We start from the raw sequence: 18,582 nt of genomic DNA on the forward strand, positions 1-18,582 counted from the left end.
GCGTTAGCGTTAGTGTAAGCGTTTTGCCACTTGTCTACAGGCCCAGGGCGCCGCGGTGCACAATTTGGGAACTCCTGGTACCTATAGACTGTTGTATTTCACAAAACATAATTTTGAGACATTAAACAAAATGGCAGTCTCCAACTTAATCCAACTTAGCCTTGGTATATAATCGTGTAAATAAGTAGATAAGTACGTAAGTATACTTTAATGTATCCAGCGAAGGGATTTTTGATTAACGTTAAATAATAATATGTCTCCGGTAATAATGCCGATTGTCGTGCATTATACATTGTACGGATTGCGTAGACGCAAACAGAACGCCGGTAAAAAAACTAATCGGTGGACGATTTACAACGTCAGAAGCGTACCCTCAAGGTAAATTATCGATAATCGACGGGCTAACCAAATAGCCGGTGTCGATATAAGTTATCGACAATAATCGTCATAATAGCTAGTGCCGCGCCGTCGTACCGGTCGCCATCGGGACGTGCCCTGCGTTTATGTCGGACACCAGCCACGTAGAACCTCCACGACCTACCGGGGCCCGTAAAGCCTTCGCGTTTCCCGCAACGCGCGACCGACACGGAGCTCACGTTACACTGGTTTCATACAAGGTTTTTTGTGCCCCTTATTATTTAAATTATTATTTATTAGCACGTAATTGTTTGCGACGTTTTGAGGGTTAAATCGTGCGTTTAGCGTAATTTGGTCGGTTCGATCTTTGGAGGGTTTGTAATTATTAGTTGTTAAATTGAGGGTCTACTAATGGTTTTGATTGCGTTCGAAGGCACTCAAGAAACCTCGTGAAGTAAAGAGCGCTTGGTCAAAATGCATTCGCTAGTTTCTATAGCGGAGTTAGATGTCAAAAATGTATGGGATTTTTCCTAATGCATCTCAAGCACTATGACATAGCGATGCGTCATGTCAAATCCCATATATTTTTAAAATCTAAGTTCGTTATCGAAACTGGCGATTACATTTTGACTCAGGCACTCAGGAAAGCTACGGAACCTCAGCGCTAACCCGCCCTAGTGTTTTTAATAATTTTATTTCATCTCCGGACGTATTGTGCGTAGGTAAGTGGCGTGAAATTGTAGTGCCACTGTTGCGGTTCTGTATCATACGATACCTGTATATGGAATATGGAAAGGTCACTAATCTCAAACTTTTTTAGTAAAGTTTGTTGCTTGCAAAATAATTCTACGATATAAAAGAAAAAAAACTTAACGTTTCTAATTTCTTCAAATTTCAGACTAACAGACATTGAGACATAGAACCCGCACGTTGTTAAAGATGATTAAATCTTTTTTTTACAATGCAACTAGCTGTATTTTCAATTTTATTGAAAATACAACAAGAAATAGACAACAGCAAGGATTAACCCGAATCCAAAACTGAACATAAGAACTAAACGAGTTGATGATGATGGAAAAATAAATCTAAGAATGGGGACTGGGGGAAAGAAAATATTATTTCCTTATCTCCCCCTACAGGTGCCTAGGCGCCCGGGGCTGCCGGGGCGCAGGACCCGGCACCTTCTGATAGAGACGAGTTTTTATAAAAAATATAATTGAAATTCGCAAATGGAATTGAATTTTTCCTTATGGAAATGGAAATTCTCCTCGTTGTTAATTTATAGCAGTACCTATGTGTTTTGGAGAAGTCATTATAATAGAATAAATTATTTAAGTAAATGTTCTTCCTATTGGTAGTTGAAATAGAGACCGTTGCTAATTACGTAAAAGAAATAAAAAAACGAGATTTTGCTATGCATACCTAATATCATAGACTTATTCATATACTGTCGTATGCATGTCGTATGCATTATAAATTTATGCCTTATATAGATATAAGGATCAAACAGTTGATCAACAATGCTGTTGAAAAGGTAAACCGCCTCAAAAACAAAGTAAACACCTCTGAGCCGAGCGATATAATATGCTGCTTCTGTCAAATGGGGTTTTCGAGCTTGATTATCAAAATGCCTAAAACCAACTAGTTGATAGTATTTAAGACACAAAGACAGCCATCTTTGATTCCAAAACAGAAACAGTCAGAAGAAATGGTAATCAATTTCGCAGAAAGATAATCTCACTTTGAGCAAAGACCGTCTGTTCCGACCTTATATTTCCACAGAAATCGCAATCTAAAGCCTACAAAGCTACTTTCAAATAGGTTTATTGGGTCAACGTCCTTCATTGAACAATAAAATTCTCAGAATATACCATTATGACATCCGACACTCAATTCAACGCTTGTTCAGTCAAAACGGTCCATTCATACACAAAACATATGCTAACAGATCGACCGTGGCATTATTCAAGCTAACCTTAACACTTTAATAGCCTGGATCGGGAATCGAGCCCGCAACGCCTCATTTCATTCCGCTTCCTCACAAAGTACGTCGCCATTCAAATCACAACCATATCCTTTTGTCACAGAATTCATTTTCGCTTAATCACGTCTTGCAGCTTAATTGGCTTTGATAGAATGTAAAAAACTCTTTCATGTAGGTTACCGATTCTAAACTGAATTGCGACACCTTTAGGTTCAATCGGGCAGTTTATGTTAGAAAATTCCATAGAATCGTCTGAAATCTAGGAAGAACCAAAATAGCGTAGACTTAAATCTACATTGCAAAGTTGTGATTAGTGATTTCTGATCATATTTTTTATGAATATGAAGCTTGAACTTGAAACTCTACAAGGTGGCTACCGATTTTGACTTCCCAAATTTATGGTTCGTCAAGATTTTACTGCCTATAAATCATATCAAGTTTCTGGGAATTTTAAAACTCTCCAAGTTTATTTTTTGTTCTTCTGCTTTGCACAGTGCCCAATGTATTTGCTTTTTTTCTACCTAATCTGGTAGAATCACCTACCATAATAACTTTCCTCCCAGTCCATTTATGTATCGTCTTTTGGTGAACGCATCGATAAATAAACAGAAACACAACTCAAAAAAATTAATAATGAAAAAAAGAAAAGTGACTCGACAATCGAACGGCGGGAACAAAACATCTATAGACAATAATGAAAAGAAACAAAGCGATTAAAAAAAGCGGGAAGAAACCTGTCGACGCCATGTTGTGTGGCACTCGGCCTTCACGCCTCGACCGGCGGAGATAATCTTTGGAAAAAAGATCTGAACAGGAGGCGCTCGCTCTCGAGCACAAAGGTCTTATGCGCGTGCCCATTTCACGGATGAAGAGGCTCTCGCGACTACCGATTAAGGACCACATTCGTGTGGAGACTCTTTTCACTTGAGTCGGCGGTCGCGGGTGTAACGGGAAAAAGAAAGAGCCCCGTCATTGTGCGGCTGCGCCATCGCTGATGACCTGTCAATTTCATCGTGTACGCCGCTCGTTCGTCTGAAAAAAGTGACATTAGAGTTGGCCATCTATTATTTTGACTTTAAGTGGGGAGATGGAGATGAGATTGATTGTGTTTGGCTCAACCCTTTTAATTATACCGTATTCAGGCCTCGTGTTTTGTGATCCTACTGTGCGGCGAATGCTACTTAATGTTGTGTTTCGGTGTAATTATCTTGCGTTTTCTTCTTGTTTTCTTCCTCTTATGTTTTATTGCCGTTTTTATTTACCACATATTGGTGTTCTTTTACATCTGAAATTATGAACCACCTGTCTAGTGAATAGGATCAACGTTATAAATTTGTTATGCCGCGTATCTGCGCGTGCTTCGTTCGTTTCATCTCATTGCGCCATTGTACGATTCCATACATTCGCGTCATTAGCGTCGAGCATATTATTACCCGATAACTCGTCTCCATCGTTTTATTTTGAAATTCCTTATACCCATTCATACTTGTCGTCGTTTTTGTTGTAATTTACTTCTGATTTTCGTACAAATTCGATTTTAATGAATTCGCAACGATATTTTAAACGATAATCGTTAATGTTTCCGCAAGTACAGTTTGTTCTGCTGATGGGAAACAAATAATATAATTTGGGATGTAGTACTACTATAAATAAAGCCCCTGCACATGCAGGCCTGCGCCCGCGCCGCCTGCAATCTCGGCTCGTCACGACTTGCGGTCACGGAGCTTCCACATCTATACTACACTATATCTCCTCCGTTATTTACTCAGCACGTACGGCATCTTGCAATGGCGGCTCCGGACGCTCGCCTCCAAGGCCGAGTCGTAAATTGCGAGAAAAGCAGAGTAAATAGATTTTAGTAGCGCTGACGGATCGATCTCGTTAAGGGGTCACGGTATTCGTCTCGGCGCATAAAAAAATAATTTAACGGCGATTTTTCACAGGCATCTGATAGATCGGCTACTAATTTGTCTAGCGGCTGGGTCGTACTCGTGCTCCATTGTGCTCGAAGTGTCCGAGGTGTAATGGCCGGCGCGGACGGTAACATATCGCTCTCTCGAATGCGCCTACCGTTATTTATATCATTTCATTGTTTATGGTCCACGGCATTGGAGAGTTATAATCACTAGGTTCCCAAATTGACCCTTTACACATTTATCATTTTTATGTTATAGGATATGTGTGCTAACGAGATGGCCCGGCATTTGTTACTGCCAGTATTTACAACTCGACTGTTACTCTGATGTTCTCGTAATAGATTTTTCATTCGAATTCTTTATTTTAATTGTTTCATTATCTTAATTTTCAATATTACTTTTCTTGATGAACTCTTCATAGCATTCAGTATTATTAAATGTTTATTGTGCATTATAAAGTGTTATGATATTTTTTAATTTCATTTTATAAAAAAATATTACCATCATGAATTTATTTTATGTGTAGTTTGATGGTAATTCTCATTATTCTTTAGTCTACCAAACGTATTACAAGAGAGTAATATGTTTATTAGTGGAGAGGTATGTAGGACAAAGTTTTAGTGGCTGTTGTAAGAAGTGTATCTAATACTTAAATCACTGCAGACAATTAATATTCTAATGATAATAATGAAGTATCTATTGATTAGAACTGTGAAAGTGTGTTTGTGTGTCTGTTTGTTACCGAGAGTTAAACTGATCTAGATTATTTTTTAGATAGAGATACTTTGAAGTCCGAAAAATACTTAAAAAATGAATTATAACATTATAATAATTATAAGTGTATGATCCAATATCTTTTTCTTATATATAAAAATGGATTTTCAAATGTGATAGTCGCGCTAAAACTCGTAAATGGCTGAACGGATTGGGCTAATTTTAGTCTTAAAATATACGTAGAAGTCCAGGGAAGGTTTTAAAGTGACACGAAGTTCACCGGGACAGCTAGTATTTAATAAAATAATGGTAATATTTATTGTGTGTCTTTACTCCAAGATGTTCCACCAGTTGCAGTATTATTGCAGGTATTATGAAAAGCATTATGCAAGTGACCAAGCTTCGTATTAGTTGCCCGTTTTGTTTTGGTTGTCGGGAAAATAAGCTATAAAGCAGTTTTGACACCAACTTTTGAGTAAATATTGAGTTAATGATTTAGCCTAAAATCTAACTTAACTCGAGGTATAAGTAATCCAAAAACAATTCTTATTAGTAACTCGAACTATTATATTATTATAATCATTAGAAGTTGCTTAGTAGGGTACTCTCGGTCTAGACAAGTTTAGATCTAGAGCGATAGTTAAACTTGAAGTTTCTGGTCAAGAATTCCTCCGCATCAATAGTTCAAAAGTTCCCGTAACCCATAGCTACTGCTAATCGCTGTTTGGATCAGGCTAATAACAGGCTACTTGGAATCATTATATTTCGGAGTCGTGAGTCGTGACCGGTCAGACACGCCTCGCCCCCGCCCAGGATGCGAGTCCCTGCGTATTGATTAATTTTACACCATACCGAGGAACTTGTCATAGAGATACCAGACGGAGCATCGAATGTAGCACTCGAAATGAACTTCAAAACTATAGGTCGTTTACATATTATAAGGATTTGCACGCACGTTCCCGGCGCACGTCGATAAAAGAGGGCGTGGCGTCGCGGCCGCGTCCACCAATCGCGGGCGCGCGACGGACGTGTGCGTGCACCCTTCGGTGTGTTCCGCTGAGCCCGCGTGTGCGTACTGCACTGTATATGGGCGTATATAAATACGGCGGCTACCGGCTTCACAAAGAGTTCCCATATCTTTTATGTTCTTAGATCCTTATCTCGCGGTTTCTTATTTTATATTTAAGATGGTGGTCTGGAATTAACGGTCGGCACCATAAACACGCTATAACACTTTAGTACGCCTGTAATGTGGAGTAATCCGTAATTTTACGGCCTCCACTTCGCTAATCGCTTGTAGATTCCGAGATAGCGAATTTTTAAAAATTATTTATTCATGAGCCGGCCTGCATCGATTGTTTGTTCAGTCGAATTCCTAATTAACATTTCTGTATTGGTGGATGGTAATGAAAATAAGTATTTGGAGTTGAAACGGTGAAAGCTATTTGAAATTGAGGTTGATTATATTTTATAAATTATATTCGAATACTCAGTGAAGAGTTAAGTACTCGTCAAACTCAAGATAAAAGGCACTCTTTAACTACTTACCGAAACATACCTGTGGCACTTGGACGGTTTTAATCTACACCTACAGGCTACAGTATACCTACTACTTATTGTCCATCTAGTGACAGTTTGCAAGAATGCTGTATTAGTCGTGACTCGTGACATATGATCATTATAATTTATAGGACTGTATTATTTATCGAAAGTAATTTCTTAACCTCGACACATCGATTAAAAACTTTCCTAAAGTAAGTAAAGGAGCCATCTCTTCACTCAATATTATATTGTCAACCTAACATCAACATTCATAGAACATATTGAATATTTTATCTTTCGAATTTCGATATCAAAATAAAACGAAATTGAACCTACTTAGATGAAAAATTCAAACTTCCGTTACTAAATCGTTTACATCCAAACACGTCCAATCCAATGAAATATAAAGAAGCCACAGAAATCTATTTAAAACATCAGAGGGGACGTTTAAACCGAATAGAAGGCGGTTGTAAAATTCGATTACCGGCGAGACGGGGACAAAGGACGTTGGGGGGTGGAAGCTCTAGGGTCGTGTGTTTGACGTATACCAAATTAATAAAAACCGCCTAATTTTAGTTTTATATTTGATGTGGATGTGGCGTTTAATATACGTCGTGTACAAAGATTGATAACGAGATAGAAGTTAATATTATGATATATGATCAAAATTATCAAGAGGCACTGCATAAAGTAATTTATAGACTAGAAAGTAAGTTTAAAGTAGGCAACCCAAGTTTATATCCCAGGAAAAATGTAGAGTTCCCGCGCGCAACGGAATTATGGGCGTCATCTAGTCTGGTATTAGTTACAAATCTTATTTCATCCCACATCCACCACTCACCAATATAAAAGCAATTTCCAACTTTCCTGGGAGATTTTTTATATCGGGCAACAATTCCCGCGCAAACCGCTCTAGTGCAGTTGTAGTGTTTACACACTCGGGAGAACTCCATGCCGGCCGCTTACCCCGAGTGTTTGTTCCAATAAGTGCTAAAACAATTGAGGGATATTATTATTTTTAAGCTTGTTAGTACTTCCGTTGAAGGGGATGTATTTTTGTATGTTTAGGTAGTCGTTATAAGCTTAAAAGAAGATACGGGAAAATCTGGGTTACAGAAAAATATTAGAATGCAAGACTGATACGGAGATGTAACTTGTGAGTTGTGTGACGTTATCCTGCTCCCGATTTTGCTATTTTAGTCTGATATTATTACAGCTTGTCCGTTTTCAACGCAATTTCTGTACGATAAATGGCAAGGCCAACAAGCAGTTACGTCAAGCTAACGTAAAAAGTGTATATTTTTTTAAGAGCTGTATATTTTTGTTTTGTAATTTGCTTTCATAATAATGAAGACGTGATAGTGGACGGACACAATAAAAGATAATTTGAACAAATCTTGGACCCTATCTACTTCATCACATGGCATATTTTTTTGCAAATATATCTGGCAGCTGGCTACACATAAAATGCACAGTGTTTTTATTTCAATTCATTTTTCCGGCCCTAAAGCCTCCATTTATGCAAAAAAACGGCAATTTTTTTACTGTTACTTTCGTGTTTTTCCACTTACGTCTTCAATATCACTCAATTTTTTTCTGTTGTTCACAAATCACAATATACACAAACAATGTCTGAAATTAAATGTTATTTTCAAACGGCATGGTTAGCTTTTAGATTAAATATTTCGAAAATTAAGCTTGACTTATGTAGTGCTTGCTAAAATATGGCTAAAATAGATTCTACGAATTTCCTCAGTGCTGACAACATTAATATTTTTCGCACTTAAAAGTCTAATCTGAATTTGCGAGTATCCACGTAATAACTTCTGGGAATTATTCTCAAACGGCGTAAAAACAATGATTTGTTTTCGCTGTATTTTTTGCCTGAAAATCTTCGATGCATAAAATTCTTAGATCATGTTAGTGATAAAGTTTATAGTCCGTTTGATTACCTTTTCACGCCGATTGTGGCTGAATTCAGAGATTTGACTTAAGTTTCATTTATGATCTTGTACGATACGGTCTACGATTATAAACGGAGTTTCAGTTAAAAAAATAATGTGAGAGGCAAATCAAAAATGTTTCTTTCGAAGAAGTTATCCAAGTCTTATCTTATAATAGTCTAGCTGAAGTTACTCGAAACTTAGTTGCTCGTCGTCGTCGTGTCGGGACTCGGGAGTAGAGTTCCGGCTAGAACCGTACATTGTTCCATAGGTTCCATGATAAAAACTATCCTATTTTCTCTACCGGGTTTAAAAGGGCCAAAATTCATCGAAATTCAGCTGCTCATATAAAAGCAAAAAATTATAATATAAGTTATAAGTATTAAGTATGGATTAATTTTATTTGCATAAAAATAATGTGCAAAATTTTGTATGTTTGCTATTCGCGTCATAGTTTAGTAGGTTCAACAAACTTTGTGGATTCTCACTACCCATTGTTTGCGAAATATAGATCTAGACTTGACAATACTCTCAGTTTACTCTTAGTTCCAGTTTACCTAGGTATTAATAAATCACAATAACTTTTTAGCGTTTTACTTTCTTTCTTTTCCTCTACGATGAAGCGAAGCCACTATCTGTACCTATAGGACGAACGAATTTCTTGTTTATGATTAAATTTCTTTTCCACTATAATTAATAGTCTTTCACCTGTACGGTCAAGACTCAAGACGGATCCGGCTTTTGATATTTAACACTAATAATTAAAGTTCAAACCGCATAGTACGTTGGTTGAACATAAAATCTATTCATTCACAATCATGTAGAATATCTACGAGTACTTCACGAACACTCAAACGACTATCAAAGAAGTAGAATGATTACATTTTCATTGATAGTCGTTATCTTCTTTAGTTTTACTAGCCTTAAACTAGATCATAATATTTTGAATGTCTAATGTTGTTCCCTGTCGACTCACACCTTAACTTGCCTTGTGGACAGAGACTGATTTGTGCAAGTCCTTTACTTTCTCCTAATCACTAATCACGCACTAATCAAAGTGAATAAAGGTAAACTTAAACTAGAGCATAGTTTGAATTTCTTCTTTTGTCCCCAGCCGACTCCCTCCTGGGCTCAGGGTCTGATGATGAGGAGGAGGAGGAGTCCCGCGCGGCAAACAACTCCACCAGCCCCGCGCACGCGCCGCACCCCGCGTTACACGCGGACCTTGCGCACAACGGGGATGCGAAACCCCACGACGACTCCGAAGACCAGGTGGGTACTACATACTCATCATACGATTTCGGGGCGGCGATTCACGATTCCCGTTCTACACGGATTCGGAAACTTTACCGTGCGAACATTGGTGGTCTAGCGCGCCAAGCGTTTATTGGATGTCGCGCGATGACATTTCTCAATTCCTATAATCCGAGTCAAATTGCGCATTGTGAATCAGGGCCTAGGTTTCTCCTAGCCTCCGTGACTTCGTCCGTGACGGCGACAGAGATAAAATCCTTGGGAACCGTGCACTTTGTTCGACATAGAGTTCCTTGTCTTTCGCCAACTCATTAGCTGAGCCAAATTTTATTCAAGGTTCAATCGTTACCGTGTACAATCTTCACAAACGGCATCAGTTTTGAAATGCCTTTCTGTTTTTGTCTTATATTCAACAAGTCGCTATCTTAAGCATAATATGCGAATCTTATTTATTTCATCAATTAAGAGACATCTGTAGCGGTTGACCTTAATCTAATATTCTAAAATTATGGAAAAATTTCGTTATTCAATGTTTAAATGTTGTACCAGCTGTACAGCCCAAAATGCACAAAAACTTCATTTGTATAAATTAGTAGCATTAATTATTCAAATGCATCCAGTTACAGCAATAATTTTATAATAACCGAATAATTATAACAATAATTATTCTACGTTATTATCATAATCTTATGATAATAATTAGTTTATTAGAGTTTAAATCATATAAAGTTTATTTTGAATTCACAGCAGTTATCTTGTTTGTTTAATGTGTAATTAAAGGTTTGGGTCTATTAACAATTAATACAGAGATATAGGCCCACCAGTTAACTCTATGTTAATTGTTAATAGTTGCTCATTAGCCCTACTCAAATATGAGCAGCTCTTGGCTGTTTTAATTACATTTCTATATAACTTTCATAAAGACAGTCTTGACTACCAAATGAGTTTTAAGTACATATGTATATTACGGCCACTATCCAGGATACTCGATTTCGTAGCGTCAAAATTACACCAAAACAGCATTTTTCCGGCACCATACTATGCTGTATTTTCCAAGAAATTAAAATTTCACCTTAGTATAAATTTCATCAAAATTGTTTTAACGGTTTTAACGTGACGACATATTAAGACAAATAGATATAATTCTGCATATATAAGTAACAATATTTATTAAATTCAAGTCCCCATGTCCCGATTACTACTAACTCCTCATAGAACGATCTAGAAATGGCCATCCCTGTCTATATGCACATGGTCTCTTCCACATAGTCGCATTCAGTTGTTTCTCTTCTGCACCCAGGGCTCGCTGGACGGGGACCCGGAGACCAGGGATTCCCAAGCGGAGAACAAGTCCCCCGATGACGGCAACGGGGGGTCAAAACGGAGGGGTCCAAGGACGACGATAAAGGCGAAACAGCTCGAGATACTGAAGTCCGCCTTCTCTCAGACCCCCAAGCCGACGAGACATATACGAGAGCAGCTGGCGAAAGAAACAGGACTTCCGATGAGGGTTATACAGGTAAGTGTCGTTTATAGGGGGTGAAAAATAATAATTTTCCTACTCAGAAATCGAACAAGAACAAGAAATCGAAGATCACTTACCCCACGCCCTTTTAAAATATCTCCGCATAATTTAAAGGTTAATGATTTTATTGCGGATTAAAACAATAGAGGTCAGATGAATCATTGAAATTTACAATGCTCTATAAATAAATTTGGTTAAGGTATAAAAGAAAAAAGGTAACTAACCTAACCTAACCGGACTCTTTGCTAAGGTGCGAAAATTTGAAAAAGCAAAATGTAGAATAATAGGTAACTAAATTGGGAAGTAGCACATTTTTGATTGAAAGTATTTTAAAATATAGGAAGAGATTAGTGCTAATATCCATAAAATTTCAAACAGATTGTGGGAAGTGTTAAAAGTAGCATACGGTACTTTCGGGCGTATACAAAGGGAAGGAAAGGGAAGGATCTTCGATGTTAAGCCACCTTCGCTACGGTGGCTTCAGTTGCCCAAAACCGAATCAAGCACCGATCCGCGATTCTCCACACGTGGCGACAGATGTGTATCCGTCATGCTTTTTACACCTTCCTCTTTATTTCAGTTTTTGCTGAGCTATCAGCAATCCCAAATCGAGAGATAGAGGATCTAATACATAATGTATTAACTATGTTGCCTAAAGATCATCTAAATACGTAAACTAGATAGTACTTTTGTACTATCTAGTTTACGTTTTCGACCTAAAGCAAAAAATAAACGTTCGATATTTGAATTCTTATGCTCTATCTAATCTTTTGAGTTTTGGGAGTTTTGAATCAGTCCGATCAGCGATGTTATTAATAATCTTGCAGTTTAAATTATAGACCTTACGTTGTCGACATATCTTAGATCCTGTCAGGAGTCAAATAACTAACGGCCGTTCCCAATATTTGATCTATCTCTGGTTTTGCCCTACTAGAGATAGGAATAGCTCAATTTGACATTAGAGACATATATTTTATGTCAATTCAATGTTAGCTGCGATCGGTTGTATGTCAAACCAGAGATAGATTGAATATTGGGAACGGCCGTTAGTAAACAGTAATTTAAAGTTTTCTAAACACTTCCTTTTTCACATGTCATCAATGTGGTGTTGGTATGTTAAGTGGTAAACATATTTTTTGTCGCCATCCGTCAGTTGCGGCAGATCGCGCGTGTCCAATGCACATGTGTTGCCACAGTCAAACTTTTTCTCTATCCGGATTTAACTAGTTAACACCGGTGTGAACTGCTTTGATGAAGCCGATTTTTTTCTCTAAACTTGTTTAGGGATGTTTGGAGGTTGTAAATTAGCGATTATATTATTCCAATGACAAATTATTCAATGAATTAATAATGATGTTGAATTTTTAAGTCGAATATTTGCTGTTTTTTTTTTGTAATGCTATGAGGCGTTTGTTTTTATTTCTATTTTTCTCACGCAATTTGAGGAAGACTCATGAGAGTTTCTACAGAACTCATCAGAGGTTTATTGGTCCTTTGCCCTTCGATCTCGCAATATCCCGATTCCCGTGGAATGGCCGCCCCGCGGAGGACGCGCCGCCCCGCTGGACCATAAAATAGATTGCGGACGAAATGGCCAAGATCCCTTGTCTGTAACTTGTATTATATTTTTGGTGAAACTTCTACCAGGGTTTTATTGTGTTTTTGTTAACGTGTGACATATTTTACGAAAGTATGTTTTTTGTATGTCGAAAAATATGAATTTTAAGATTTTGTTAAAACGATTTCAAAAATTGGTTTCAAAAAGTAACTACCACCACGTTAAATATTGAATCTGCTTTAGATTCTGAATTATCTAAGAAATCGGCTACACTCTACTGTCATATTTTACTAAAAGTATGTTTCCTGTACATTTATAAAATAAATATTTAAAGGCTTAAGATTTTGCTGAATCTTATTTGGTTTTCTAAGCTAACTACTACAACGTAGAATATCTAATCTCCTTTTCTCCTACCTTACGTAAGAAGTAATCAACTGTCTCCAGAACCAAAATTGACAAATATCTCATATTATCACAAAGCAGAACATCCATCAAGCGGGCACGTTACACGCAACTCGGTTGAAGCAAAAAGAAGATATTTTAATAAGTTCATATATCGTGTCTCCTCCGTGACGGCGCGGCATCTCATAAATTATTTTGACAACTCGTCGCACAACTGTCACACGTCGCTCGCGGGTGTGACTATTGTAATTATTATGTCGTAAAATTCGACAGCTCCGATATTATACTGAGGTATTGTTTTGATTGATTTTAATGTTGTTTAGATGTCACTATTTAAGGTCATGAAACTTAGATTTAAGTTAAGGGTGGTTAAGGTTTGATGAGTAATATATTTTTAATGCCAAAGAAGTAAAATTATTTGTAACCACTAACCCTCCATATTTAGTATATTATAGTATAGGGATGTTTACTTTTCGAGTTGATTATTCTACATCATTAAAATTGTAATCGTCAGTTTAGATGGAGTTACAATAGTGTACGCGGGAGACAATCTGTCGTAAACTCGGCTTTTGATAGTTTCCCATAAAGTGCGGTTCGCGGTCGAGGCGGCCGTAAGTCGTAACTCGTCGAACTTATAGTATTCGGGGCAGTTCAAAGCCGCCGACGAACATTAACGGAAGAGATATGCCCGCCCGGGCCTCGGCCGCGCTGCCTCCGTCGACCGGTTACTCCCAATAATATCTGGTAAATCTGGTAATTACGGTAACAGCAGGAAATTATTATATTTATGATTCTAATCTCACTCATTTTTGTATATTTCACGTAGCGGTACGATGCAGTTTTTAATTTATGAAAGCCGTTAATAGTCGAAGCTATAAATACTAATGACCGCTTCAAAGCTAGCCGCTGGTCGCTCGTCTCATCGCCATGAGAAAACAGGACGGCGAATATCAGCATTCGTTTGTTTACGAGATCTTTAAATTTTAAAATAACAGCAGTGGATTATGATTTATACGAAATCGTTAGCCACATCCGTTTGTAGCGCGTTGATGTCTTGTGATTGGAAATTTTAATTTTAGTTGTCTATTATTTTTCCACAATTAAAAAACTTATATCACTCCTGCATTCCACCACTACTTTTACCGTATTAAGCACCTTACCTAATGAATGGCTTTATTACCACATAACTTCCATAAACACGTGGACAGTAGAAAATGAAAAATTGACCCGTGTTTCTCACATCAGCTGACCATTAATCAGGGGCCTCGCGCACTCGGGGCCTCCGGGGCGCCGGGGCACGGGGGCCCGGGGGCACACGGTGACATAATAAGCTGACAAACAGTTTTTATCAGCCGCTATCAATCAACTGTCGGCGCAGGCTTCCGCGTTCAAATTACTTTCTAGTGTCTCCACATTTTCTTATTAAGCCCGGCGTTCCTGACGCGTGATGTTGTACAAAATACTTCTCCATTATTATTTTTTCATGAGTAATATTTACAGAAAAGTCTTAATACGCTACAGTTTTTTGAGAAGTCTGGATCAAAATTTACGGTACTAACATATTATTATTTAACTTATAAATTATTATAGTTGCGAAAGTTATCTGTTTGTTATCTCTTGACACTCAGGGCCTGTTTCACCACTTCCTGATAAGTGCCGGATAGGCTATCCACCATTTAACTTGACAGATGAAGTATGGAGAAGCTGTCAAAAAAGTTGTGAATAGCCTATTCGGCACTTTGTCAGAAAGTGGTGCAACAGGCCCTCAAACTTCTAAACTTTTTTAGATGCAAGACATAATATCTAGACGTTGCGGTACAGTAGGTACCTGTAGGTAGTAAATCATAAATTATAAAGTATATCACTTCAGTTTCTCACATTCTTACGAATTTGCATTTTACTACACTTACAACTTACAAGCCATATACGCGTGTACCGGTAAAACTAAAAATAATAACTGGTTTGCACACTAAACCGCGATCTGCACGACTCATTATGACGTACTGACCTACGTTACAAGTACTTTTGCGATCCACAGAAATCCACAGTCATTTCCTTATCAATAATTACAGAGATTTATGAGAGTCTTAATAGGCGTCGCTTAGTTTGCTTTGTAGTCATAAAAAATATCTTAGCAAAAAATCATCAGAAAACAGAACTCATAACTAACCAAAACCGACGGGCGAGCTTAAAAATGAGACGAGATCATCAGTTTCGTGCATCAAATGATCGCACCGAATCGCAGTTCAGTGTGGTAGCCCTCAAACAGGTATCATTACAAGACCCGCGATGTCAACGCACGTTAAATGTTTTCGATAACGATTACGGCCGGTGTAAACATGCGGGAGCCGAATCCATACTTTATATAAACGTGGCCTACTGCAATAAATTAGGAGGGCGACTAACCCCAAAAATCAAACATCGTCCTTCTCTCTTCACACTCACGCCCGTCTTTCATATGCCAGGTGAAAAAGAACGATTAGTAGACAAATTAGTTTTTTCTCAATAACTCGATAAATATACAACATTTTAAAAATCCGCTAGGTCGATCTCTCAATGATAGAATTTTATACAATGTGTTAAAATATTAACTTAGTTCAATGCACGGTTATGGCAATAAATGAAAAATTCGTGAAAATTAGATGCATCTTTGTGATTTTTTTCTATCGAGAAAATTTTAAGATATCGTGTTTTTGCTCAGATCGAATTCTCGGAAATATAATGTAGTATCTAATTTTAGAAAATGAAACAATTCGGGGATGATTTTCAAGTATAAAAATGAATTATAAAATCGACACTTTAGGGTTAGACGCCCCCTTAATAAGACTCCGTTCAACTCACACGGGGGCAGTCGAAGCGACGCGTCACATTTTTTGCCAAAGCATATTCATCTCTATTGTTTCCAAATGTTCATAGCAGTAATTAACAGAATTAATTACTGCTGTGAACATTTGGAAACGTCGATGAGCGAATTCGCGCGGTGACGCGCTTCCGATATATTTGGAGCAGAAAGTTCTTAAGGTGACGCCTTGATAATTTGGCTGCAGCGATATCGTTTTTTCTCAACAATGACTAAAGTTAAGAAATTAAAGTTCATTGTCAGTATTCATCATGTCTTTATTTTTGAATTACCCATAGCATAACACGATTGGTCAACTTTTATAACACAGAATAATTAATAAAAAAAAAAGCTCTATAAAAACAGGGATTCTAATTTTGCCAACAGAGAAGAGGGATTGAAGCTTCCGAAATTGTACATATATTAGTTCAAGGATACACTATAATTTGCCCATAGCTTATATGCAATATATTTATAGTTTTTAAATTACGCGACAAACCATTTTGTCGCTTACGCCCTTTCCATTTCTTGCTGTTCCATTTCTTCATGCAGGCCGGCCTCTCATAGAAAACAAGGGATCTAAAACATATCCAAAAGGATTTTTTTCTTTAACGCGGGATCACCTTAAATTATAGAACAATAGAGATGAATATGTTATGGCAAAAAGCGTATCGCGACGCTTCGACTCTGCCCCAGTGTGAGTCGAGCCTAATTGCAATAAATTAATAATTTTAATCCTCGCAAAAACAACGGTCCGTCCCAGCGCGATAAAATAGACGGTTTATTCGATTATTCGGTTAACATTTTTGCGATACTCATTTACATAAATGTTGGTTAAATGTAGGTTTTTTTAATCTGCATATCAGTAATATAAAAAGCGAAAGTCTGTATGTTACCTCTTAAAGCTTAACACTAAACCGACTTAATTTGGTATGTACTATCAGAGAAGTTGATCCCTGGTCGCGAATTTGGTCGCGTTAAGTCGAACCCATGTGACCGATCACAGCTAACATTGAATTGACAAAAGCCGCCCAAATGATGTAGGTCCGTCAACTGCCTAGGAATCAATTTCCTCGATGGTAGGTACATACTTTGATGGGAAATGTACAATTGCTATGCAAAAAAAAAACAGGATTTTGCGCGAAAATTTTCAGAAAACGTCTTCAGGTACAAAATTTAGCTTGAATTTATTGAAGTCTTGCTTACCGTCTTCCATTGCTATGCTCTCTGTTTTAAGGAAATGGCAAACTTTAAATCTCTCTTCAAGCTTTTATTTGAACGTGCGAGCTTTGAAGCACGAAAAGTCAAGAGATTTAACTCACGTGAGAAAACAACCTGGCAGACGATAAAATATCTCAGCAATAAAAAGCTCGCAATAAATCTATCGACGAGCATGATGTGATGACGTATTGTTTGTCTACAACGATATCCGGGAACGGTTAACGGTAGATCGTTAGTCAGTAGGCTTGTAATTAATTTTACTAATTATGTCATATTTTAAGTGTGTCCTCATATTATGTATAGCTTGGTACTACTAATATATATTCTATGGTATAGCTGAGAACATGTCTGGTTTACCATTTTCCGAACTTATATTTCTGGGAGATAGGGTTCCAAAGTGGTTAATCCGAATCTGTCTCCGACCGTACCTATGCGTAATGTTGATTTTTTGCATAATATGAAATTACTTTACTTTTACTTTTAACTAGTATGGTCATATAAAAAAGTGATTGTAATAATTTTACTCATTGGATAATAATTAACATAACGTCAACGTACATTCTAAAAAAATGTTTCATTAAAAATTAATCAATTTTTAGTTATCTCATAATAACTTTATGATACGTACTTATAATAGTAATTTAATCACATTTGTGAAGCTTTGTAGGAATCAAGCCATTTTGTTCGGTTTTTTCGAATAGACCTTTTTCGCGGGCATCAGCAGAAGAACTTGCGACTTTCTTAAAAAAACTTTCGCTGGGGACGGTAATGATTTATGTACCGCCGCAGGTGCACAAAGGTTGACGAAAGCGATAAATTATTAATTATGATAAAGCGCCGCGTCATACAATACGTAAGGACGACGGCGCCTATCCTTTGTCTAGGGTCTCCTGCGGGCAGCGGCGGTACAAAGGGCCCGGACAAAAAATGACATCATTTATTTTATTGCCGTGGGTGAGAGGAACATTAATATCGCGTGGGCCCAGCCCTGGGCGCTGTCAGATTCGCTATTCCGAGTTCCTCCAACTCGCCTCGCTTAATTATTTATTTCGATGCCGAGTTGAAGACGAAGGGTTAGATAAATAGAAATGTCTGTGAGGACTTGCGCCAGTCTGGGCCTAAGTTAAACCTGGGTTCAATATTATTTTAATTCTTTGGATTTTCGTATTTTAAAAAGGCATGTTTTAACAATTAACATGAGGTTAAACTCGGGTTTACGCAGTTGTTGGTGTTTAATCGAACAATTTTCATTTTACACGGTACGATATTATATTATACACTTAGAGCATCAGCTACACTAGCGGAGTTCTCTAGTATAGAGGAAACT

At 37.5% G+C, this 18,582-nt stretch overlaps 1 protein-coding gene across 5 annotated transcripts in view; it reads left to right on the forward strand.

The window, feature by feature from the left end:
• The window catches only part of LOC121727906 (LIM/homeobox protein Lhx5), a 69,106-nt gene that overhangs the window by 34,184 nt on the left and 16,340 nt on the right, over positions 1-18,582 (forward strand). For 3 of the 5 annotated variants that reach the window (XM_042115952.1, XM_042115953.1, XM_042115956.1), the window contains exons 4-5: positions 9,571-9,728; positions 10,990-11,229. In XM_042115952.1, the coding sequence (XP_041971886.1) occupies positions 9,571-9,728; positions 10,990-11,229 (398 nt within the window). The remainder of the gene's footprint in view (positions 1-9,570; positions 9,729-10,989; positions 11,230-18,582) is intronic. The other 2 variants (XM_042115954.1, XM_042115955.1) reach the window with 1 other exon arrangement.

This window comes from Aricia agestis, chromosome 6 (assembly GCF_905147365.1).
Source record: "Aricia agestis chromosome 6, ilAriAges1.1, whole genome shotgun sequence".
NCBI lineage: Eukaryota > Metazoa > Arthropoda > Insecta > Lepidoptera > Lycaenidae > Aricia > Aricia agestis.